This window comes from Sturnira hondurensis, unplaced genomic scaffold, assembly GCF_014824575.4.
Source record: "Sturnira hondurensis isolate 20B ecotype Veracruz unplaced genomic scaffold, ASM1482457v3 Scaffold0018525, whole genome shotgun sequence".
In the NCBI taxonomy this organism is placed as follows: Eukaryota; Metazoa; Chordata; class Mammalia; order Chiroptera; family Phyllostomidae; genus Sturnira; species Sturnira hondurensis.
Genome location: NW_028091156.1, coordinates 4,083,989 through 4,109,133, shown reverse-complemented (window position 1 = coordinate 4,109,133; position 25,145 = coordinate 4,083,989). Strand labels below are relative to the sequence as shown.

The 25,145-nt window shown below is 42.8% G+C and overlaps 1 protein-coding gene and 1 long non-coding RNA gene across 2 annotated transcripts in view; one reads left to right on the top strand and one right to left on the bottom strand.

The window, feature by feature from the left end:
* Positions 1 to 24,710, top strand: FBXO28 (F-box protein 28). The gene is made up of 5 exons (XM_037069522.1): positions 1 to 296; positions 11,352 to 11,461; positions 13,932 to 14,070; positions 17,657 to 17,852; positions 20,090 to 24,710. The coding sequence occupies exons 1-5, from the start codon at positions 30 to 32 to the stop codon at positions 20,482 to 20,484; spliced, it is 1,107 nt and encodes a 368-aa protein (XP_036925417.1). The 5' UTR covers positions 1 to 29; the 3' UTR covers positions 20,485 to 24,710.
* The window catches only part of LOC119003265 (uncharacterized), a 31,373-nt gene continuing 6,519 nt past the window's right edge, over positions 292 to 25,145 (bottom strand). The window contains exon 3 of the long non-coding RNA XR_005069918.1: positions 292 to 3,421. This is a non-coding gene — a long non-coding RNA (uncharacterized LOC119003265). The remainder of the gene's footprint in view (positions 3,422 to 25,145) is intronic.

The following is a 25,145-nucleotide window of genomic DNA, read 5'->3' as shown; positions in this document are numbered from 1 at the left end:
CAGTGGGGGGAAGGAATTAAACCCCCAAGATGGCGGCAGCGTCGGAGGAGCGGATGGCTGAAGAAGGAGGCGGCGGCCACGGCGACAGCGGCTCCTCCTCGGCCATCGGCTCTACCCAGCGACTGCCCCCACCGCCCCCACCCCCGGCCCCCCAGCCGGGGTCCCAGGCGCCCCCAGCCCCAGCGCTGGCTCCGGACCAGCTGCCTCAAAACAACACGCTGGTGGCGCTGCCCATCGTAGCCATCGAGAACATCCTCAGCTTTATGTCCTACGACGAAATTAGTCAGCTCCGCCTGGTGAGGCCCCGCGGGATCCCTGTCGCCCTCTCCCCTGGGCCGAGGGACCGAGAGGGGAGCGTGTTACCCAGGGAGGGAAACCCCCACGAGCCCAGCGTGCCAGAGCTCGGCCCTCCCGCCCCAAAGTCTCTCTGGGTGCCTGTCAGCAGGGTTCGTCCTGACGCCGCGCTCGTTTCGGGGCTGGGGGCGACTTAGCCTTGGGGTACTCGGTGCCCCACCCCACCCCCGCCTGGAGCGGGGTTCCCACCTGTGCCCGGTCTGAGCGTGAACACACGAGTGGGCTCGACTGAGTGGCGCTTTTGTAGAGCGCCTTCCAGACCCCGGCCCGGGCTGGGGACAGCACTCCGAGGAGGCAGGATGATCCCACGGTCCCAGCCAGGGTTGGTTTGTCTGCAAGAAGAACGTATTGTTCCCCCAACCACCCAAGTTTCCTTGCTGGAGAAGATAAAGTAGGGTTGGTGGGCTCTCCCCGAACCTCAAGCCGGTTCGGGGAGCCAGAAGCCCGACACCTGTAACTGACCAGTGAAGGGGAGCCTGAGAAATTCCCAGCCGGCGTGGCCTCGCCCCTGACGCTGCTCACCCAGAGTGAAGCACCTTGCCCCTTGACCGGGGTTTTTTCTCTTCCAGTTCAGTCTCTGACTGGTGATTTGCGCCTACCCGGCCGCTTTAGGAGAGGTTTAGTACCTTAAAATCACAGTAGTTTGTTCAGCCAGTGATTTACACAAATAATGCATTTGCCATTGGGGTTTTATTTCACTCCAGAGGTTTGGCGGAAGGTTTCATGAATGTCTTAGTCACATTTTGCTTACTTTCGGTGAATTTACCTTGAAGTGGTAAGGAGATTAAGGAGGTGGACATTTTGAAGTGATTGCAAACCGATTCTTTGTAGATGCTAAATCTGTGCTCGGATTGTTTTTAAGAGGACAAAGACATATTTCTGAATGTGCTGTGTATAGCATTTCCTTACTGATCAATTATGTCATAGTTTGGATTTGAAATTCATTGCAATTGCACTTTTAAAGGAAATCATGCTTGTTTTTTTAAGAAAGCTTATTAATAATACTTCAGATTGATGGCCAATTTTTTTTCTAGTCAACACAGCAATTCAACCATTCCAGTCTGCAGAATGGAAAATTCTCCAGTTGAAAAGTGATATTTCAAAATTGTCCCTGAATTTTTAAAACATGTCATCTTTAGAGTTTCATGCAGAATCTTAAATATTTCTTCAAAGATGTAGAAAGGATGGTGTTTGGTCAAAATGCATGCCACACATTTGTGGTATATGGAAATTGAGCAGAATATTTGATTGAATGGAGCCTTTCAGCCAGACAATGGCTTTGTAAAGCTTGGAATGGTCACAGTTCTGTTTTATAAGTATTGAGGAAAACTGTGGGGTTTTTGTTCTTTTGTTAGTTCTACTTTTAAAAAAATTAAAAACATTTTTAAAGGAGGGGGGAACCAGCCCATCCCACAGGACAGATTTAAAACACATCCCACAATTTATTAAGTGACACTTCTTTTAAGTGAAATATTCGGTTGCATTCTTAATTTTTAAGCAGTTATCTTCTAGCCTTCTAAGCATACAACTCTAGTTTCAAACAAAGATTTTTCATAAGGAGCCCTTACAAACCTCACCTCCCCAAAGATTCTGCAACCGGTCTTACATCTCAGAGATGTTTTTTTAATCAGCTTTAGCAAAGGAGAACTTATTCCTGGATAATGGGTATTCTTAGATTAAATGGATAATCTGTTTTAGGGTATGAAGGTGTCTTTGGTTTTAGATTCTTTGGTTTGGTGTCATAGGGTACAATTCAGGTTAACATCAAAAAAGAAAGATGTTTTCACCACTAGATGTCAGCATTAATTTAATTATGCTCTTTATATGAAATTGATAGTCTGGAGACAGTACTTCATATGCCTTTTCTACGTAAGTGGCCAGTTACACCTGAAGAATTGTTTGCCAGAAAAATCAAGGAATTTTAGTATATATGCTGCTATGAAGTATGTAAATGACATAGTCCCTTTTATTGTATTTTTTAGGGGGATTAAGGTTGGATATGCTTGGAAGGCAGTGATGTTAATGAAGGATAGAATTAGTTTCATAAGCTAAATGTCAACTACTCAGCTGATGAGCTGGTTTATGTATGGTTCAGATGTTAGATTTTCTTCTTTCCCAGTTTGCTTGCCTTTTTGGGACCTCAATCATAATTATGTTAGCACCTAAATTAGATGACAGGTACACAGTCCACACACTTATCACTCTGTGTTTTCTTTAAAAGATTTGCTCTGTGTTGCAACTGCTCCCGTAACATTTTCCAGTTATTTGAGCACATGCATTGATGACAGGCTCTGCTTATTCTCGCCGGGAATAACTGAAATTGGATTGTCCAGTCCAGTCATTTCTGAGGGACTGCCCAAATGCTTCATTAAATCTTTTGTTTGTTTGTTTGTTTGTTGTTTTTTGTTTTTCTGCCATCGACTTGTTCCAAAAATATACCCAGAGTTTGGAAATTCTGGTTACACAAAAATCATTCTTTAAATATTTAATTCCTCTAATGCATTTAAAATTATTTGGTTGAACACAACTTTTGTGAGGACAAAACCTGTACTTTGAGTTGTTTTCCAGTCAATCAGACAAATTTGAGCTGATGCAGCATCAGACTGTCACCCAGGCCCTCTGGGCAGGTAGGAAAGGTTCTGACACCAGAAACAAAGGTCAAGACTGAAAGGTCAGAGAACTCCTCGTTCAGGAGATTAAAGCTGACGTTGAAAATGCAGCGTGGATGCGGAAGCACCGTGTTCTCACAAACTGGAAAGGGCGTGTGGCAGGCTTTCTGAGAGGTTTTAGGGAGATCCTGTCAAACATTTTTCTTTGTGGTTCAAGAGGAGCTCCTATAAATTCAGTGGAACCCTACGTGGTTCAGGGCATACATTTGACTAAAGGTTAAATTCATAAGTCTTGCTTATTATCTGGAATAAATTTTTCCCGTTGGTAACAAAATAGAAATACTACCTGCTTTTGCCTCACATCATTTCTCTGGCTGGTTAGATCCACTCCTCCTTTCACCACATCTTGCCTCCCGGTGCTAGGAAGTTTAGGTTGTAGAGGGTTCACTGGTAGGAAACTGGGGAGAAAAATTAGAAACTTACTTTTTTTTTAAACTGGGCACATTGTCTCTCTCGTAGCTCTTGCTCTGTGCCAGTAGTTCTCACCTTTTTTGTCTGGAGATACCTTTATACTCTGAAAAGTTACTGAGGACCCTAAGAGCTTACCTTGGAAAGTTCTAGAAAGCACAAGGATACACAGAATATTAACTCTCAGAGCAGTGTCATTAGATGCCATGTTGCCTCCGGAAACACCACTGTGGGTTGTGAGAATTGAGAGCGGAAGCAGCAGATGACGTGTTTGTGCTGCGAGAGCGGCTGGCTTCGACAACCCGTGTGAGGGTCTTGGGGATGCCGGGGCCCTGGGCCCCGCTTTGAGAACCACCGCTCTCTATCGCTGTCTTATGGAATACACACTGTCCCTATTGCTGCTCTTTGGTTTTGTTTTGTTTTGTTTTGTTTTCCCCTTTATCTCATCGGGTTATTGATTTTGTTAACAGGTACTTAAGTAAGAAATTGTAATGCTTGGGGGGACAGTTCACTCTTCCTGCAGAGTCTAGTCTCACAGTGAAGGGGTCAGTCCACAGCCCTGTCCGCGGCATCATCGCCACAACATCATCGCCTCACGCACACGGCCGAAGCTCCTGCACAGCACGGGCAAGCACAGGGCCTGCGGGAGGGGAGGGCGGCGTGGGTGGGCAGCAGGGGCTTCCTCCGAGGTGGAAGAACAGTCCTGTCGGAAAAAACTAAAATGACGTATAACCTAATGAAGTAGCTGCAGAAGGGGGACTTAGATTAAAATGAGACTGACTTTGGATGTGTGAGGTTTTAGATGTCCTGGACTAGTGATCAGATGACCTCCCCGCCGCCCCCCCCCTCGTCCACACACACACACACACACTTTCTACCTGTTTCATTTCACAGACTTGCCAAATTTAAGAAACTGTTTTTTGAGAACCTCTAGGGTTGGCAGCTTTTGGTGGGGGAAGCGAGTAGGGGTGTTAAAGAGAAAAACAAATTCTCTCTTATCACCATCATTATCTCCTGTGCATCCTGGTAAACAGAGGTGTGGGCTTTTCCAGTGTTGAAGAAGGTACCGTCTTAAAGGGGTGGCTGTGCATATAAATCCAATTTCATGATTTTTGAGACTAGGAGCAAAAGATGACCTTTGACAGAGGGTTCTCCCAGTCACCTGCTTCCGGTATTTTGCACTTAAAAAGAGTGATTGAAACAAACGTCGAGCTCTTGTTCCCCATGCATGGTGGGTCTGCCCACGGAGCTGCTTTTTCTCCTGCCTGCAGCCTCTCCTTTGCTTCCCTCTCCTAGAAAATGTCTGTACCTTCAAGTGGCGGGACCCCAGCAGAGCTGCCTGTGATTCTGCTCTGAACTTGACTCGGGTGGTATTCCTAAGTTCCCATCACATCATTCTTGTGCATGCCGACTAGGATGGGCCCCGGCAGGGCCCGTCTTTCCTCTACGTGTGAGCTCCGTGGATCCTTTCATCACGGATCCCAATGGCCTTAGACGGTCTATGGCACAGGGTCAGTGAATCATTCCTAAAACACTTCCCTGCTCTGAGCAAACAACAGAAAATATGTCACTGTAAATAGGGTTTCCTTATAAACTGGAGTCGTGCTGAAAAAGCGGTTGTGTAACCTTTGCCTCCAGTGGAGGATTATCAGAAAATTTTCTAAATGTAAAGTGTTAGTTCACCCAGAATGTCTTTAACATTTTACAGGGCCGTTTTAAGAAGCTGAGTGACTAAAAAAAGTACTCTTAATGAGAATAAAAATTGATAAGGTGATCTGAAGCTAGAATATAATTAATAAGAATACCCATTTACAGTAGTTCATCAAGGCTCCATCATTATAATCAACACTCAGTTCCTATAGTAATAAAAATAATGGTGCAGAGAACCAAGAACTGAGAATAATCAGAAGGGCCTCTCTGTTCTACTTTTAGGATGCTTTCTGGAAATCCTGGGAACAGACTCTCTAATTGTTTTGCTCAGACTGACACTGAAATAAATTTGTTTTCCTTCCAAGTGAATATCTAGGGGGATACCAGGGAATTTAACATGTGTTTGACTTATACTTGCAGATAATAAGCTCTCTTTATAATATTATATCTTAGACAGTCTGTACCAGGCAGATGCAATGTTTTTTTAATCCTTACGAAAGAGGTGGCAAGCTGCATTTATATTTTTTTAAAAGACTTTGTTTTTAGATTAATTTTTAGAAAGAGGGAGGCAGGGAGAAAGAAACATCAATGTGTGGTTGCCTCTCTTGTGCCTGCCTACTGGGCACCAGGCCTGCCACCCAGGCAAGTGTCCTGACTGGGGATCTAACTGGTGACCCTTTGATTCGCAGGCCCGCGCTCAATCCACTGAGCCACACCAGCCAGGGCTGCATTTGCATTTTTAATAGGTGATGAAAACTAAGACAAATTCACCAAAAGATCATTTAGGGCAAGAGAAGAACCAATGTGGCTGTGGTTCATTCAGTATACATTATTTTTTTTAAAGATTTTATTTATTTATTTTTACAGAGGTAGAAACAGGAGACAGAAAGTGAGGAAGAGAAACATCCCACATGCCCCCAACCTGGGACCTGGCCTGTCACCCAGGCATGCGCCCTGACTGGGAATGGAACTGTCGACCTTTCGGTTCGCAGGCCAGCAGCACTCAGTCCCTGAGCCACACCAGCCAGGGCTCAGTGTTCGTTTTTTAAATGATTTTAACCGCATTGTTAAGATAATAAAGTACCCATCATTGACTTTTTTCCACCTTTGCTTTATCTCCTTCATAAAGCAGAACATACCTGCTTTATGTTCATGCTCTCCCTCTGAACGTGCGTGTGTATCTCACACAGATTTAATTATTTTACTAAACCATTCTGCCGCTAAATACGCCTCTTATATAATCACAACATCATCACTTCCAAAGGATTTCACATGACAGTTTATATTCAGATATCTCAGTTGTCCCCAAAGTGCCCATTATAGCTTCGGGGGGTCGTAAGGGTTTTGATTCTAGTAAAACAGTGGTCTCTCTCTTTAATCTAGAACATTACCCCACTTTTTCATTCTTTCATGGGACTGATTTTTTTTTTTAAAGAATCCAGGCCAGATGGCTTGTAAAGACCTCTGCAGTGCAGATTTGTCTGGTTTCTTCCTCATGATTCACTTCTGGTTTTTGAACTTTGAAAGAATAATAAGAAGACTTTGGTCTAGCTGCATCTTGCTAAGCCAGTAGCTGGTGAAACCCCATTAATGTCTTTAAAATCCCATATTGCTTCAAGGAATCCTGGTATACTGCCTGCAGTTTCTGTAGCAACAGATTATTCACTGAGACTAATCACTTGATAATTATAAGTATTTCACTCCATATACTTGCAGGTCACTAAATTGAAAGAGACACTAATTAGAAGACCTGGATTCTTTTAATTTATTTATTTATGTACTTATTTTTCTTTTGTACTGAATTTATTGGGGTGACACTGGTCAACAATTACACAGGTTTCGGTGCCCGGTCCCACCACACATCGTCTGCACCCTGTCGTGTGCTCAGCGCCCCAAGTCAAATCTCCTTCATCACCATTGTTCCCCCCTTACCCCCCTCCATTTCTCACCACCCCCACCCACGACAGCCCCCACACTTGTCCTGTGAAGACCTGGCTTCTTAATTTCACTTTGCCAATGAACAGCTGGATGGCATTGGACGAATGACTTACTAAGGTCTCCATTTTCTTACCAAAAAAAGAAAGGATACATTCGGGTGTCTTAAGTTCCTTTCAGCTCCATAATAATCAATAAGCAGCCTAATCTGTGATGCTCGCTTCCGGATTAACTGGAGGACGCCAGCGAGTGCCGAGCTCATTTGAGGGCTGCAGAGCCCTAAACGAGGGAATCTGGTTCCACGAAGTCTCTACAGCACCTGAAACAAAACCAAAGGAGCCCAGGACACTACACAGGGTGGGGCAGAGGCTGAGACAGTTGTTCGAAGGGAAGATGATAATAATAAAATAACAATACAAGAATAACTGTGCCCTGACCAGTGTGGCTCGGTTGGGTGTTGTCCAGCAAGATGAAAGGTCGCCAGTTCAATCCCCAGTTAGGGCGCATGCCTGGACTGTGGGGTTCAGTACCCAGTTGGGGTGCATGTGAGGTCAGTGTTTCCTTCTCTTTCTCCCTCCCTTCCTCTCTCTAAAAATGAATAAAATCTTAAAAAAGGAATAACCTGTTTTGTGTACTCACAACAGTAAACCTACTTTTGCCCCACCCTGTATTTCAAGTCAGCTAAGACACCCAAAAAAGAGGTGTTGCCGGTTATCCCGTGAAACTGTTCGGACATCAGTGTTAAAGCAGGACGGAGTCAGAGATGAGCTCTGCTGGGAAGACTGGGGCTGTGTGCCTTGCACTGTCCAAAGGGGCCAGGTGGCACAAGAAATCAAAAAAATTTCTAAATACAGGGGAAGCAAGTTTTTATTACCAACCACTTAAATTAGAAAATGGTCAAAAGAATAAACGTGGCGTTTTAAATACTGAAGTTCCGGTAATGACCAAAGAAGAACCACAGCTAACCTCACACTAGAACAGCAGGTACCAGGCCCGCGCTCTTTGTCTTCGCTGAAGCCCGATTCATGCTGTGTGTCCCTTGTGTATTTGCGGTGCATGCAAACGCACTTGACAGTGTTTGGCACAGTAGTCATGCCTGTGTGTTAGACTCCGGAGTTTTGTTTCGCTGTCTTGGGTAAATTGCCAAATTACTAGAATTTCGTTTTGTTTGAATAACCAGGGAGATAAAAATTACTTTCCCTTTAGTCTTGGGAAATTATTAAAACTAGAGCTAGACTTTAAGTGAGATACTTTTGTATTGCAAAGGCAGAAGACAATGTCAGCTGTTACCATTAAACTACTTGGGGGAAGTTAGGCTCTCTCTGTTTTCCAGGGCACTTGGCTGCTTTCTGAACCCAAACAAAGGGTCCGTGGTCTGTTGTGCCTTGTTTTTTGTGCTGGGGTTGGTCAGTGCTTACGGAACAGCTGTGAAAGGCAGAGGAGCACCACCTTAAATACTGCTCTTCTCTTACAAAATTGACTCAGTGCTTGAATTTTTTTGACTTGGGCTTTTTGATACTATTTGTCTTTGTGCCTCCTTATTTTCTGGTCATTTACCGGTTTTTAACTATAAATATCCATTGAGGCTCCATTTATAAGCCTTGATTTTCTTATCTTACGTTTCTTCATTTGGGGGTTCAGCCACAGTGATTGTAGCTATCTCATGTGAAATTTCCAGAACCACATCTTTAGTCCCAATGTTACAGTTGCTTACAGAAAATGATCAATTTGTACCAATACGAGATTTTTAAAAATGGGTGATCATTTTACAGTTCTTTCTCCATTACTCTGATTTCCCTGCTCAAACCATGGGAGGTTTTATTCGTCTCAGCTTCGCCTGCGTATCTATCTTCAGAAGCAGTTTGCTCACAGGTGGTTTATTCTTTCCAGGCTCCACGCCCTTGCGTGTGCCACCACCTCTGACCCTGCACCCCTGCCATCCCTCCCTTCAGGGAGCTGATCTGGTACTGTGGAGTCTTTCTTGGAGGAGTCTTTCTTGGTGGACTTGACCTGCTTGCTTATGCGCATTCTCACTACCCGGTAGTCCTGTGCACTTACACCAGTCAGGACTCAGGCACTGAACTGCGTTTCTAGATTATTGAAAGATCATCTAAATCTTAGTAGTTAGCTAGATGAAGTGCAGCAAAATGCTAGTGTAATAACGTAACCTAGAACCTTAGACATTATTATTACTGGTCTTAATTTTTCTTTGTAAATTTATTGCTTCTTAAAAATTGTTTGGGTCATTTCATCTCAGAATTATCAGAGATGTTGCAGACTCCGTGAAGGCAAGACGGGTTTTTCCACGGGACTGTGTTAGAAGGTGCCTCGCGTCAGATGGTTTTCACAGCCCCCGGGCTTTATTCCCCAGAAGCACCCCTTGCATGGCTGAGGGTTGTTTTCCTTTTCTTCGATATTATTTGCTGGCTTTCCACTGTGAAAAGTGAGAGTTTAGCCTGCTGTGTTTCCCCTCCTCACACACACATACGCACTCTTTTCCTTTCTCCGATAACCCAGTTTTTTCTCTCCTCACATGACGTCAGTACTGGCGTTTGTGGCAGTGGTCATTGGGGTTGGGGCACTGGTTCTCAGAGTGTGGGCGGGGGTCCCAGAGGGAGGGACTCCCAAGACCCTTGTGGGAGGCTGTAAAATGTAACATGTTTCCATTGCGGCGGTCAGAGGTCGTTTGCGCTGTTCACTCATCCTTTCGCGAGTGTGCAGTGGAGCTCTCGTCCTCTGACCCGCGATGCTGTACGCACTCTGGGGCCGACGCAGAACGTGCGTGCGTGCGTACGTGCGTGCGTGCGTGGTGTTCAGGATGTTCTAAGGTAAGACGGTCTCATTGGATTGAGTGCAGAAGCCAATAGGAGAGCTCCACTTCTAGTAAACCACACATCAGAGATTTGCAAAAATGTAACTCTGATATGTCATTTTAGAAAAGCACTATTTTTTTCCTTAGGAAGTTAATATATAGTGGTTTTGTTATTTTCCGTAGACACTGAGCAAATGTTAACTAATTTTGTTTAGTTACAAATGGATTTTACCATATTTTAACATTTTTATTAGAACTACTCTTAGTATCAGTATTTAAAATGTACTGTTTTAATATTATTGGAAAGAACTGTTTTCCTTAATACCTGATTCAGGAAGTATCTAATATTTAATATTAGAGTAGTAAGGCTTTCATTAGTGCCAGGCAGTTGGAATTTTTTGTTCCTGTTGACAATTCCCAGAAGAAAGCAAATGTATCAAGAGTTTTGTCAACATTTCATTTCAACAAGTATCTGTCAAACATTTATGCTTGGGTATTTTGAAAGATGGGAAAAAAGCACAATAAGACAACCTGTGCCTAACTGACCTGACACGGATATAAGTCAGCCTGCTGCACTTGCAGCGCCCGCACGTGTATGGGGAGAATCGGTGTTTGGGCTGCTTATGGGGGGGTCACTGCAGAGTCCTCTGGGACCAGGAACACACAGATGCTGTGTCCTGGGTCTTGTTAAGATAAGAAAGATGCTGGGATATCTCAGAAACATAACAACTACTAAGTATATGGAGCCAAAATTTTAAATTAGTACTAAGTTAAACAAAATATTTAACATGTAACACTTTATAGAGTTTCCCAGATGATTTAGCATGAATTGCTTCACTTTATCCGAATGCTATCCTGGGTTAGTCACTGTCCACATTTTACAGAGGGCGGAGAGCTGGCTTGCTAAAGGAACGCACAAAGGCTGGACTCCAATTTGGGTGTTCTGACATCTGGTCCTGTCCTCTTACTGTGTACAAACACCGTATTCCGTAAGGGTTCAAACTAGTTGAGGTTCTGCCACACATGTTAAGATACTTTGGAGGATATCACAGTATCTAGAATAGAGAAACTGTCTATAGTTAACCCAAATCACTGGTGGGAATGAATAAGACTTCTCATTCCAATTATAGATCACAAAACCTTGTGAGAGGGCGGGCTTGAGTTTGAATCTATATTTTTGGCTAACAGAATTTTTCATATTTTGAACCATTAAAAACCTTTGAACACACAGTTTTCCTGATCTCGGGACGACAGATTCTGACCCCAATTGTGGGGATGCATTCAAAACTATCAACAGGTACCCAAAGGAGTGAGTTTTCCTTGCTACACATGCCAATTTTGAGTGCGGTACTGTAACAAGGACAGTGTGAGGGGCTCGCCCACTGTGCTGATCAGGGGTTCAGATCGCAGACTGGGGGACGACAGGAGCGCGGAGACTTCCACCATTATGAACCTGAGCTACCCGTCTGTGGTTGATTGGATTATGACTTCCTAAAGTTCTTTCTCCTCCTCTCCCCCTGTAGGTTTGTAAAAGAATGGATTTAGTCTGCCAGAGAATGTTGAATCAGGGATTTCTGAAGGTGGAGAGGTACCATAACCTGTGCCAGAAGCAAGTCAAAGCGCAGCTCCCAAGGTGGGTCAGGGCTGGCCGTGGTGGTCAGTCACCACTGGCGGCCTTGTCTGTTTCTTGATTTTGCTTTTGAGTCTCAGTGAGAGTTTACCTGTTAAATGGTTCCCAATTTCTTGTAGTAAAGGGTACTCAGATCACAATGAGTGACTTTTACAGTTTGCTCCCTCTCACCTCTTCTGCTCAACATTTTACTGGAGGTTTTAGCCAGGGCACTCAGGCAAGAAAATGAAATAGAAGGCACCCAGATTGAAAGGAAGAAGGAAACTGTTCTCTGTTCCCAGATGACGTGATCTTATACGTATGTAACACTAATTAATTATTAGAGCTAATGAACAAGTTGAGCATGGATACAGGATACAAGATTGATATACAAATCTCAGTTGTATAATTGGATATAGTATCAATAAACAATCCAAAAATGAAGTTAAGACAATTCCATTTACAACAGCATCAAAAGAACAGACCACTTCTTAATGAATATAACAAATGCAGGACATACATACCAAAAACTACAAAATGTTATAAAAGAAATTAAAGAAGAGTTAAATGGGAGGGTGTCCCATGCTCGTGGATTGGAAGGTTTCTTACTGTTCAGATGGCAGCACTCCCTACGTTGACCAAGACATTCGGTGCAGTCCCCATCAAAATCCTAGCTGTCTTTCCTGAAGGTACTGATAAGCTGATCCTTCTATTTCTGTGGAAATACAAAAGACTCAGAATAATCAAAAGCAGTCTTGAAAAAGAACAGTTGACGGAGAACTACCACTTCCCAATGTCAAAACTTACTGCAGAGCTACACTAATCAAAACAGTGTGGTTCTGACACAAGGACAGACATAGGTCAGTGGAATAGAATTGAGAGTCCCGAAAAGAAACCCTTACATTTTTAGCCAGTTGGTTTTTAACAAGAATGCCAACCCCATTCAGTGGGGAAAGAAAATGTTTTCAACAAATGATGCTGGGACAGCTGGGTGCATCTACACCAAAGGGTGAAGTTGGACCCCTTCCAACACAACATAACAAAAGTTGGCTCAAAATAAAGCGCAGACCTAAGTGTAAATGTCAATGTTATACTATAAAACCCTAAGACGAAAACAGTACTGACCTTCATGAACTTGGATTAGGCACTGGCTTCTTAGATATGACACCAAAAGCACAAGCAACTAAAGACAAAGTAGGCAAACTGGGTTTTATCAAAATTTAACACTTCTTTGCCTATGAGGACCACATCAAGAGAATGAAAAGGCAGCCCACAGAACGGGAGAAAAACACTTGCAGCTTTTATATATAATAAGGGGCTTGTGTCCGGATTGTATGAGGAACTGCTAGAACTCAACAATAAAAAGCCAAGCCAATTTAACAAGGGATTTTAATGGACACATTAAAGTGTATCTCCAAAGGAGATACACTAAAGATCTGGACAGTGCTCAGCATCTTGAGTCATCAGGGCATTGCGAACCCAGGCTCTGAGATGCCACCTCACACGAAGTAGGACGGCTCACAAAAACATGCTGGGAAGCAAGTGGGCAAATTGGAACCTTCATAAATTACTGATGGGGTTATAAAACAGTGCAGCGACTTTAGAAAACAGTTTGTTCCTCAAAACGTTAAACGTAGTGTTACCACTCGACCCAGCAGGTGTGCTCCTAGGTATATAGCCCGGAGAAATTAAAATACCTCCACACAGCTCCTTGGACATGCATGTCCATGGCAGCATTCTTCGTACTAGTCAACAGGTGGAAACAACCCAGAAGTCCAGCAACTGATGGACAGAGAGCCAAGGTGATGGTACTATGTGGGTCAGCAATAAAAGGCTAAGTCCCTACGCCTGCTACAATAGGAACACACCTGGAGAGCTCTGCTGGGTGAGAGGAGACAGACAAAACACCTCCTGACCGCCCAAAGCCAGTTACCTGAAATGGGCAGAGTGGGCAAGTCCACGGGAAGGGAAAGTCGGTCAGCGGTTGGCTGGCGCCGGGGGAATGGGCGTGGCCTGTCGTGTTTACGGACCGCCTTTCTGCAGGAGTGACCATGTGCTGACATCTGACAGTGGTGGTGGGTCCCAATTCTGAATATACCCAAACATTGTACACTGTAAACATGGATTTTATTATATGTTCATTATTTCTTCGTAAACCTTAAATTTAAATGAGCTCATTTTATGGGCAGAAATATATCATCTTGTCTATATGTTGTGTCATTCTTTCATTTTTCTAATTTCTCCAATTTTAACAGCTATTAGGCTTGATATAGCAAAAAAAACCCTATTTTTTTTCTAAATCCTTCATCAGTGAGTCCTAGTTCTTGGCAAAGATCTCTGGACACAGTGACTCATTTGTCATTGCAGCTGCATTGTGACCCAGTTGTACATTTCTGCATTACCATGTAAATGTTAGGCTGTTTCATGAAAACGTTTTGATTGCTTAACATTTTATTCCACGGTACATCTTTAAAGTTTGCTTTTTTAATTATAGGAGAGAGTCGGAAAGGAGAAACCATTCATTAGCTCGTCACGCAGACATCCTTGCTGCTGTGGAAACCAGGCTCTCGCTTTTAAACATGACTTTCATGAAGTACGTGGATTCCAATCTCTGCTGCTTCATCCCAGGAAAGGTAATCGAAAACTCCTACCTTCGACCCGCTGGACTGGACTGTGTAAACTTCATTGTGAAGTTACGAAGTGGTTTTTCAATGTCAGAATTGTTCCCGCTCTCTGGAATGCGTTTCTGTGGGTGGATGTTTAGCTTCCGTACAGTAACTAATAGAGATATGAATCATTTATGTGTCCTTTATATTTACATTTAAATGATGAGACATACAGCAGGAGCCCTGCTGTTCTTTAGAGAAGCTTGTTAAGAGTCCATATTCATATTCACATTCAAGGAGAAAATTCCGAGCTTTTGCTCTCTGTTGAGATGCCAGAGGTGCAGCAGCTGAACGAGGTAGGCGTCCCTGCCTTGAAGGTGGAGGTGGAGGAGGGGCAGGCTGGGTTTGGTTTGGTTTGAGAAATGTTTCTTGAGACAGCTTTATAACGCTTCCAGGTTTGACGAGAATAAACAATTACTGTATAGCAGTATACTCAGAGCCAGGTAACAGTGCTGTTTAACCCAGAAATAAGTGTGTGCGGCATACTCGGCATACTCGCTGTGACTCAGTTAAAGACCCCAGGGGTTAGCACGCTGCTCACACCTCCATTAGTGTCTTCCTTCTGGAGCTGAGTGTAAATTCCGATGAAATATGTCCACCTCCTTTTATATGGAAGGGTGAAAATGGAATGAGAGGTCATTTGCTACTTAGTTGATATTGGCAAACTAGCACCATGGTTAGAACTAATTAACACCTCATAAAATCTAAATATTCTTTTTTTGTTATTTCTATAGCTAATTAACACTGGCAATATTTTTTATATACTTTCTCCATTCTAAATTTTCTACCGTGTTTATTTCGGGGGGTAATTCTTTTTCTTTTCGTTTTATTTGAAATAGTCTTTGGTATATCTCACTTTCCTCTTTCTAGCTATAAAGGCTTTCACAGGGTACTATGAAAGGGTGGCCAATTAGAAGCTTTGGATTCTGGTTCTTAACGCCAGGTTTTACCCAGATCTGACATACAGGCCTTGTCTCTGAAGTATCCTGGAAGGTTCGCCGAACTAGTATAGCTTTATTGTTAGTGCATATGTCAGTGTTAAGAATATCAGTATTTCAGAAATGTCTTACAGTTTTCTCGACCTCAGGGACAATGCAGTCAGCTGTGACTAACAAGAGCTGTCTGGGCCAAGTCCACGTGGCCTGCAAGCCTGTGATATTTCGGGTCTGGCCTTTACAGGAGTTGCCTGTCTCCTACCAGCATCACGTGATTAGGATGGTGATCTTGACTGTCTAAACGAATGAGGTCAAATCTAGTTGAAGTTTTGCCCCCCCCTCCTGCCTCCCCCCCTCCCGCCGCCCCAACAGCCACCTTGACTAACTGGGGAGTTCTGATGGCCTTTTATGGGCTCCAGTCTTCCATATAAGCAGAGGGTAGTGAATCACCGGACTAACATGAAACCCACAACAAAACAAATGGGGGAAAACACCTTTGAGAAACCATATAAGGATATGAAACTCTAGAAAGAAACTGTGACTAATATGTTAAGAGAAATAAGAAAAAATAAAGTGAGACACGTGCTATAGAAAGACATACTCAGAAAATGTTTAATGCACTTTAATATTTTAAATATGGAAGGAAATTTTAAAAAGTAAATAAAAGGAGTAGAAAGGAAAGTTTAGGAAATCTGAAGTTGAACAGAGACAAAAATGAAAGTCCTGGCTGGTGTGGCTCAGTGGATTGCATGCTGGCCTGTGAACCAAAGGACTGCCAGTTCGATTCCCAGTCAGGGCACGTGCCTGGGTTGTGGGCCAGGTCCCTGGGATGGGGCGTGCAAGAGGCAACCACCTGTTGATGTTTCTCTCTCTCTTTCTCCCTCTTCTTCTCTCTCAAAATAAATAAATAAATAAAGCCTTTAAAATTTAAAAAAAAAGACAAAAATGAGAAAAAATTGAGAATATATAAGGTGGAACAAAAGCAGATTTACAGTTTTGAGTATGTAAAACAGATTTTTTTGTATTATTTGCTAATTATGGTATTATTTTCTATATGAAACTGTAAACCTCCTTTTGCCACATGCTATATGAGGTTCCATATTCCAATAGGAGGTTTGTCTGCTAAATAATAGATTAAACAAGAGAGAAAGTCTCACCCACAACAGTCCAAAGACTTACCGTACTTTTCAGACCATAAGACGCACCTAGGTTTTAGAGGAAGAAAATAAGGGGAAAAAGTGAAGCAAAAAATGTGGTAAAATATTTAATAACATAAACAACATAATATTTCACCAGGGTAAATGTAAACAGAACTCAACAGCAGCATTAACAACCATTGTTCCTCCAGGTTGGGGGGGCCCGGGAGCGGTTGCATCTTATAGTCCGAAAAATATGGTAGGTAGTATTCCTAGCATATCACTGATTATTGTGTCAGTTTAAACATCAGCATGATAGAGTGAACTGCGTATAGTAGGAATGTCATAGTAGGTCACCCTGTTTGGTTTTGACCATATGATTTTAACACTTAAAAATATTTTTCATAACTACTGTTTTATCATCTGCAACCCAGTAGGATTCAGCATGTGGCATGTATGGGGAAGGTGTAGAAATAGCCTGCAATACAATTCATCCTGCAGGACTGCGTGGTGTGTGTCCTCAGCCAGCTGAGGAATGGAGGAGGTAGACAGTAAGACCGTTCCAGAGTTGGGTACCGGCTAGATAAATACAGTGAGAATGCCTAGGATTTGAGGGGTTAAAGGCCATTGGAACAGATGCCACCCAGACTTGCAGGTCTCCCGAGATGTGAATTATTATCTTCAGGTCTATGCAGAGGCCATGGCAAGTATTAGGATACCCTCCCAGGGATTGAAGCTGCAGGGAAAATGCCTACGGAAGGTTCAGCTACTATTCCTGGGAGAGAAGTAGCATCCAGGGTTGTCCGCATTGTGTTTCTTCTACGTGTACACTGCGCCTTGTGTGTTCCGATTGTAGGTACTAGGAGATGAAGAAGGATCTCTTGCTGCGCTTCGGTGACAGCAAGAGAGTGGGATTCAAGGGGACCTCACTCTAACCCTCACAAGTCTTAGAGAAAGAAAACTTCAAGGGACAGAACGCGGGTGGCAATGCAGGAGAGGGAAGGTGGTCCAGCTGAGCCTTCAGGGCTCTGGGAGACAGATTCGGGCTGGAGTGAAGTGGGTTTGGAGGGTTGACAGGCTGAGGGTGGTGATGCCCCTGCCCCTGTTTGCACAGGAGTTAATTTCTCAGTTTAGTCCTCTAGTTTCTTTAGCAGTGTGTATATCCCGCCTTGTGTCACTTGTTTACACACGTGTCTCAGTCACACTGATTTTCTCCAGGGCAGGATCTGCATGTCATTCACCCTGATTATTTAGCCCAGCACAGGACTTGGCTTACCGAATGTGAATATGGAATCCGTGAAGTCTTAGAACAGGGCAGAGCCATGCGTTACAGATGGGGGTATTGTCCGTGGCCAGACATCAGTTAAGTCACCCCTTAAGTCTTTATAGGAATTGCAAAACAAGCAGTCATTTCTTTCCCTGTTTAACTATTTTCTTAAAAAACAAAGAATCAAAGGTGCTAATGAGAGCTCATTATTTTAGGTTATTGATGAAATTTATCGTGTGTTGAGATATGTCAATTCCACCAGAGCCCCTCAGCGAGCTCACGAAGTACTTCAGGAGTTGAGGGACATTTCCTCCATGGCAATGGAGTACTTTGATGAGAAGATCGTTCCGATTCTGAAGAGGAAATTGCCAGGATCAGATGTGTCTGGAAGACTCATGGGCTCCCCTCCAGGTATCTCTTGTTTTTACTACCTTCAGTTTATAACCTTCACACATAGACTTGATAACTGGCTTTTTTCCTTCTTTAATCATATATCTTGAACCTTTGTGTGTCTGCAAATACGTGTCTGCCATATCATTTTAATAACAAACTGAATGTAGACCGTAACTTGTGTAACTGATCCATTTCTGTTGAGCACATTTGTCTCATTTTCCAGTGTGTAAACGGTGCTCTGAAAAACAGTTTTGTGGCTGAATTTTTGTACACATCCACAGCGTTGCCTTCAGTTCACTAGAGTAGAGGTGCTGCGGGAAGAGCTACATACGGGCGTGTTGTTTGACGTTGCTGACTAGTTAATATTCATTATCCTAAAACAGTTAAATGTACCAGATAACATTCTTCATGGAAATATCCAGTTAATTATTTCAGCCCCCGGAGTGCTCAACTGCTACTTTATAATACATATTTTATTTATTTATCTTTAGAGGGGAAGGGAAGGAGATAGGGAGAGAGATGTCAATGTATAGTTGCCTCTTGTGCCTCCCCTGCTAGGAACTGGCCTGCAACCCAGACATGTGCCCTGACTGGGAACTGAACTGCAATCCTTTGGTTCGCAGGCCCGCACTCAGTCCACTGAGCTACACCAGCCAGGGCTGGCTGCTACTTCAAAACACAGCGTGTATAAGGCTATTGTGAACACTGCCACTTCTGTGGTAGCTAATTTTGCAAAAGTATTTTGGAGCCTAGAGATTTGTGCCTTTATCTACTAAAGGATTAAATCATTCAGTATCCTCGGCCTTTACAAATATTTTAAGTTGAAAAAAAAAACTGTGGTAAGACATTTTGTTCAGGTTGGTTAGCTCCCTGGAGGATTCAGTGGGGTAACTGAGTGCTTTCTGTAATGTAATAATAAAGCCTGTGGCATCTCAGCACTAATATGTCTGTTACTTACTGAGCACCTGTTACACACACAGCAGCTCTGTAGTATGTCCTGTGAAGACCAAAAAGAAGTGTAATATATGGTATCTGCTTTCAAGGATCTTAACATTTCAAAAGGTAAGATAGGTCTAGACTGAAAACAAAGTTCAGTTATCATAGACAAAAGAAACATTTTAAAGGCATGTGCATTTAAATGCCAGATGAGTAGCAGAGACAGAATCTTACGGAAGATCAGATCATCGTTAGCTGGTCTGCTAAGACTTCAGAGGAGGTAAGACTTGGCCTGAGCACCGAGGCAGTAGTGGCAGCTGGATAAACAGAGAAGAAAGAACGCATCAGCAAGGAAAACACTCTGGTTATGTACATGTGCAAGGAGGAAATTAGCATGATGGATTTAGGGTATGAACGGGTCCATCTGGTCCTTTTAGAAAACCTTCAAGATATAAGGTTTAAAAAAAGTAGGTTATTAGTATAAAACAGTGATTTTATGCTGTTGCATTGTATTATCCCTAAAACAGAACAGTTCCAAAGCCTTCCTACACGTCAGAAATTCTTCATGATCATCATGAATGATATAACCCACTCTTTGGGTTATAAGTCCATGTTATAAGTCCATGTTATAAGTCCATGTCCCACTCTTTGATGGCATCTCTCATTTAGTTAAAGCTCAAGCCTTTGCATGTAACTAAGTGCAGAGAGAACTGAAGAATATGATTGGTCTATACTTCTTATTTACTTATTTTTAGAGAGAGGCGAAGGCGGGGAGAAGGAGAGGGAGAGAAACATCAATGTACGAAAGAAACACTGGTCTGTTGCCTCTCGCACAATCTAACCGGGGCCCTGGTTTGCAACCCAAGATTGTGCCCTGACGAGGAATCGAACCTGCAGCCTTCAGTTTGCAGGATGATGTGCAGCCTGCTGAGCCATACCAGTCAGGGCTCGAACTCCAGTGTTTCTGTTTGCTTCTGTGAAAAAAGATAGAAAATCATTATATTCTAATTTTACTACTTGTGTTTTCTTAGTAGGTCCAAAAGTGTTTGATAATATTCTAAATCCAAGTTTATGCTGTTAAATGTCCTCCATTTGCTGGCAACCCACACACTGCCACGTGAACATCAGAATCAGAATTCAAACTCATTTGTAGATAAAACCAAGTGCCTGAGTAATCCAGTAGACCAGTAGATTGCAAAGAAAAAAATGATCAGAAATGATGTTACACGGACGTTCCATTTCAAAATAAGTTTAGTAATAAAGTGTTACTGGTAGCGAGACATTTTAAGTGACTGACCAGTTCAAACTACTTTCCGCAGTTCCGGGACCTTCTGCAGCCCTAACAACAATGCAGCTCTTCTCCAAGCAAAACCCCTCCAGACAAGAGGTTACCAAACTCCAGCAGCAGGTGAAGACAAATGGTGCTGGTGTGACTGTTCTCAGGCGTGAAATTTCTGAGCTCCGCACCAAAGTGCAAGAACAGCAGAAGCAGCTTCAAGACCAGGACCAGAAACTGCTAGAGCAGACCCAGATCATAGGTGAACAGAACGCACGGCTGGCGGAGCTGGAGCGCAAACTGCGAGAAGTAATGGAAAGCGCAGTAGGAAGCCCCTCAGGGTCTGGGCAGAACGAAGAGTCTCCTCGGAAACGGAAAAAGGCAGCGGAAGCCATAGACTCTCTTAGGAAATCTAAACGTCTCCGGAATAGAAAGTAACTTGGAAAGTGCTTCTAGCTCCAGAGGAAGACCTGGCTTAGTGGCTTGAGCAGTGACGCATATCAGGATGCTGTGAGCGACGTGGTGTCCCTTAGGCTTCTAGGCTTTCAGAACACACCTTAAACTTGAACCCTCATGGTTGGGACATTCTTTCCCCGCTTCTCCTGGTTGAACTGATGCACAGAATCTTTTTACTTTGCAATAGATTTGTACTAACCAGACCTATTCTATCATGTTTTGAGGAGCTAACTTTTTTCTGTGCATTATGTGTTTAAAGTAAGTTTATTTGTTTCTGCATATATGCACATTACTTAAGGATCTTAAACCAGTCCTGACAGACTAGAGGTCTAATACAGAAAATGTCCTGTTCACTTGAAAGAAAAGATCTACTTTTTAAATGGACAGTATCTTGTTTTAAAAAAAAAGTTGCTTTTTGTTATAAGTGACCTTTGTCTGGAATGTCTGAAAAGTTGTAAAAGCTTTTTGGTATTGAAGTAATGGGTAACTGAGTGGACTTCCATAGTGTTGACTGTAGAAGGAGCCTCTACAGGATTGACTATATATTTTTATAAACTACTGCAAGGGATTTCTCCAGTTATGTCATGTTTTCAGTTCTCTTCTGGGGCCATGTCCAACACTTGCATGAATGGATGCATGCATTGCCTAGGCAACTCACTTAAAAAGCTCTTGCACTGGTATTGATCTTGAACCTCTATACTTCTCCACTTTTTAGAGCAGCGTCTTAGTTTCTTTAAGCACTTAACATCTTCCACCACAACAGCTGGCCTCGGGGGGGAGGGGGGAGTCCATTTGTCCTCCAGTTTTACAGGAACAAGAGAGTATTGAAGCCCATGGCTTTCTCTCTTCTCTGTAGGGTTCAGGAACACTGGCCAAGGCAGAACGCCCAATCCCCTGGCTCTGTCGACGTCAGACCTCTGGTAACTAGAACTTCCCTTACTCACCACTGTGTGTGCGCACTGACGCAGTTGATGACCAGTGGTGTCAGTAGGGGACCCAACCTGCGGGATGCAGTTTTGCCATGGAAGGAAAACTTCACTGAAAGACACTGTACCACAAACAAGCATTTTGAGCATTTCATTTCTGGGGGATGACCCGAGGGAAGCATTTTAATATTGATTTCAAGCTTTCCTTCTCCTACAACTTTAAACAAAAGCTTTAATTTTGTTTGCACTCCTGTGTTGAGCTGGTAACTGGAAAAGCATGCCTTGCACTGTCCAACCTTCGAAGAGGTCACTCGAACAACCTCCGAATTGTGTACAGTGGTTATTTTCTCCAGTTGTGTATTTTCAAGATGTTCAGCTATTACTGTTCTAGTTTTATTTTAATGTACTAAATTATGTCATTATTTGACTGTTCTTTTAAACAGCTGTTGCTTTGGGCCTCAGTTATTTAAAATAAATGTAGGTGTAATGTAGAAAGCTGTCCCTTTCCAAGTGGAAGTTTGATACCTGAACAAAACCCAAGGTTTTGGTAAATACCTTAGTTGAATAAAAGCACAAGGTTATCATCTTTTTTTTACCCATCCAGCACGACATGGTTCTGCATCCTTCAGCTTAACCTCACCAAATGAAACTTCTTACCCATTTTTATATTGTCCTCACATAATATTGTCCTTAGATTTTGGTCAATTCTATGTCTAACTTTGAAGCGCCATTTACAATGTAGTATGTTTTCAATGAAAAACCATCAAATAACATCCAAGTGTTTCATGGTGTGTCCGGAAGGTAACTTTAAAATAAACAATTTCCAAAAAAAGATTTGTCAGCCAAGGTCATCCATCACAGCCCGTCTGGAACTCACCTCGGCAGGTCTCACGTTTTGTAACCAGAGGATCTAGCTGTACCGTCATAACTTCGGAGCAGGCCCCCTGGGTGCTCCTTGGGGAGTCTGGTTTCCTGGTCGTAGGAAGACCTGTTTGTTAGGGAACAGAGGACATGTTTACAGGTTTACGAAGTAGGATCCTTATGCATTAAGGCATATAACCTCAGATGATTTTAATAGTTGTTAACGAATTAAACTTGCCCGGGTTTCTTCATAAACTTTATCTAAATACCCTAAATGTATCTATAGTCTTCCAGTAGTTAACATGAGTATTTGGCTTTCATAATAAACTTCGACACTATTAGAAGGTAGGTTTTGCTTTGGAAATCCAAATTTCTACAGTGCACAACACGTAGTCACCTCTCCATAGGTTAATGAGTTGCGACTGTTAATGCATGAATGTTCCGTAACAGTAGGAGAATAAAGCACTACAGTTCTGTTGTTCAAGTCTTAAATCTTACTTAGACTATCTAGATAAAACATGTTAGGACATTGCCTCGACTGATGTGATAGTGTTTATCCTTGCTTTTGGATGGCATAATGGTATTTAAGGTCCAACCAATCACAAATTATCTTGATCAGCTAAAACCTACGTGTTACAGGCAAACTGTAAAGTAGCCTTCTGAGAAGAACCATCCTGCCCTGGATTGTCCGTCCGTAACATAAATGCTGTCATGTTTATTTAATACTGTGTTGTCCTAGGAGAGCATTTCAAAAAATCCCGTCGTCTTCCTTGGCTGTTTTTCAGAGACGTCTCTGTGTTCACGGGGTCATTCCCACCTAAACGCTGACTACGGTACCACACTACAGACAGACACGATGTGGAAGGCATGTGTGAGCACGCTGCTCCCACCGGTCCTCTGCTTACCTCCTGCGTGGGCTTGGCTTGGTTTTCACGCGTTCTGCAATAAGGACTATTTCAGAACGTGAGTTCTAGACCCAGTGTTTCTCAAGCTCCTCTTTGGCTGTACGGAGCCTGGAATTGATGGGCAAACACAAATTATTCAGAGTAATCGTGTTTTAAAAACGACTGGGGGTGCCATCGCGTCTAAAGCCACTGGTTTTGGAAGCAACTTCTTTTTGTAAAATGCGGTGTTTGGAATACTGACCTTTACGGGGGCTTGCCTTAATCTCTATATTTAGTGGGTTCAAGATGTATGCGCTATCATTCTACTTGTTAAAATGTTACAATGTTCTATGTAGCCCCAAAGGTGGTTAAAAGGATATAAGTAATGCCTAAAGAAGTAAGCCAGAAGGTGTCACTACAGCTGGGTTTTGAGGGAAAATGGACATGCGCATAGGCTATGTACAATAAAAACGGCACCTTGAGATTGCACTATTTTATGCATTATTTTATATGCCATTTCATAGCCTGCACTTTAATCTCCAAAGAAACAATGTATGATTTCCCAGTTCCTTATTAATAAACTTTCCTAAGACAGGGCACTTAACTCTATTTTACTATACTGAATTAGTTTCTTGGAGGTGGATTCCTTTTTTGAGTTCTCTATTTCCTTAGCCATAATATTTCCTAGGAACTAGGAACTCCCTATCTCGTTGATTTCCAACAGTATATAATTGTAATTTAAAGTAATGTAGGATCTCAAACTTGGTGAGCAGCACATTCTCACATCCTGCTTTAGCAATGAGTACCCGTTATGAACATGTCAAACCACCAGAAGGTATCAAATGACGCAAGATTTGAAGCCAGGAATAAAAGGCATTCTGAGAGGCAGCGTCCTGTCGAATGTGGTCTCTTGGGAATGGCTGTTTCTCAAGTAAAATCCACTTTGATAGGCTCTCCAGTTCTTGGACTAAATTCGGATCCATCTGAATTAACTAGTCCACAAAAGGTGAATAGGTTAAATCTACCTAAAAATAATGAAGTTCTATAGCCTGCTAATTCTGAGTTATTTTTTAAAGATGCTAATCTACAAAATGAAACTAGCAACTAGTTAGCTGCCGCCTACCGTGATTTTATGTTTAATAGCAATATATGTATAATGATAAATGTGATGGGCTCAAGTCATGTTGGCCTTTGGCAGCTTCCTAAGAATTTCTGTTAAATTCCTAAAGTCAAAAGGTAAATCCAGAGTTTTCCTGTTGTGTATGAAGAGGATCATGGGATTTAGAAGCCCACTGGTAATCTAGTAGGTCCATTGCCAAAGTATACTGGTCCATATTCAAAACTATACCAAAAGATTAGAAGTGTTTGAAATTCCTTTATGTGGTACCATGTCTGTTTGCTGATGCTCATGAGCAACAATAAATGACCAGTTTACCTTCTGGAATTTTCATTGTTATAACCTAATTCAATTACTGGAAGGTGAAAACCACCTTCCGGTCACACAGCAGGGTACGGAAATAAACGTGTTGTTACCAGCGCTGCCTGTTCTCTTTGTATTTCATGCACGAAAGGTTACGGAGCTCTACTTCCAGCAGATGCCATGTGAACCGCTGCCACCTCTGGAAGCAGGAGAGTCTGTTTCACACGTCACTTGAGTTCTCACAGCCGCCCGTGAAGCAGGTTTTTCTCTGGTTAAGCACCTCGTCTACAAGGCTGTACAAGTAAATGCCTAAGTGGGATTCGAACCCAGACCTACCTGCCTCCAAAGCTTCTGTACTCCCTGCTCCACTACACTAGACTCTGAAATAGCTGGGAGCTGGGAGACTAGATCGAGTTAATTCTCACCTTAGCAATAAACATACAGATGAACATTCCATACGTCCACTGGAAGCAGTCAATGCCCGAATCCCTCATGTTAAGACTGACGTGGAACTGGTAATCAGGAAGAGGCTGGCCTTGGAGGACGCCATGG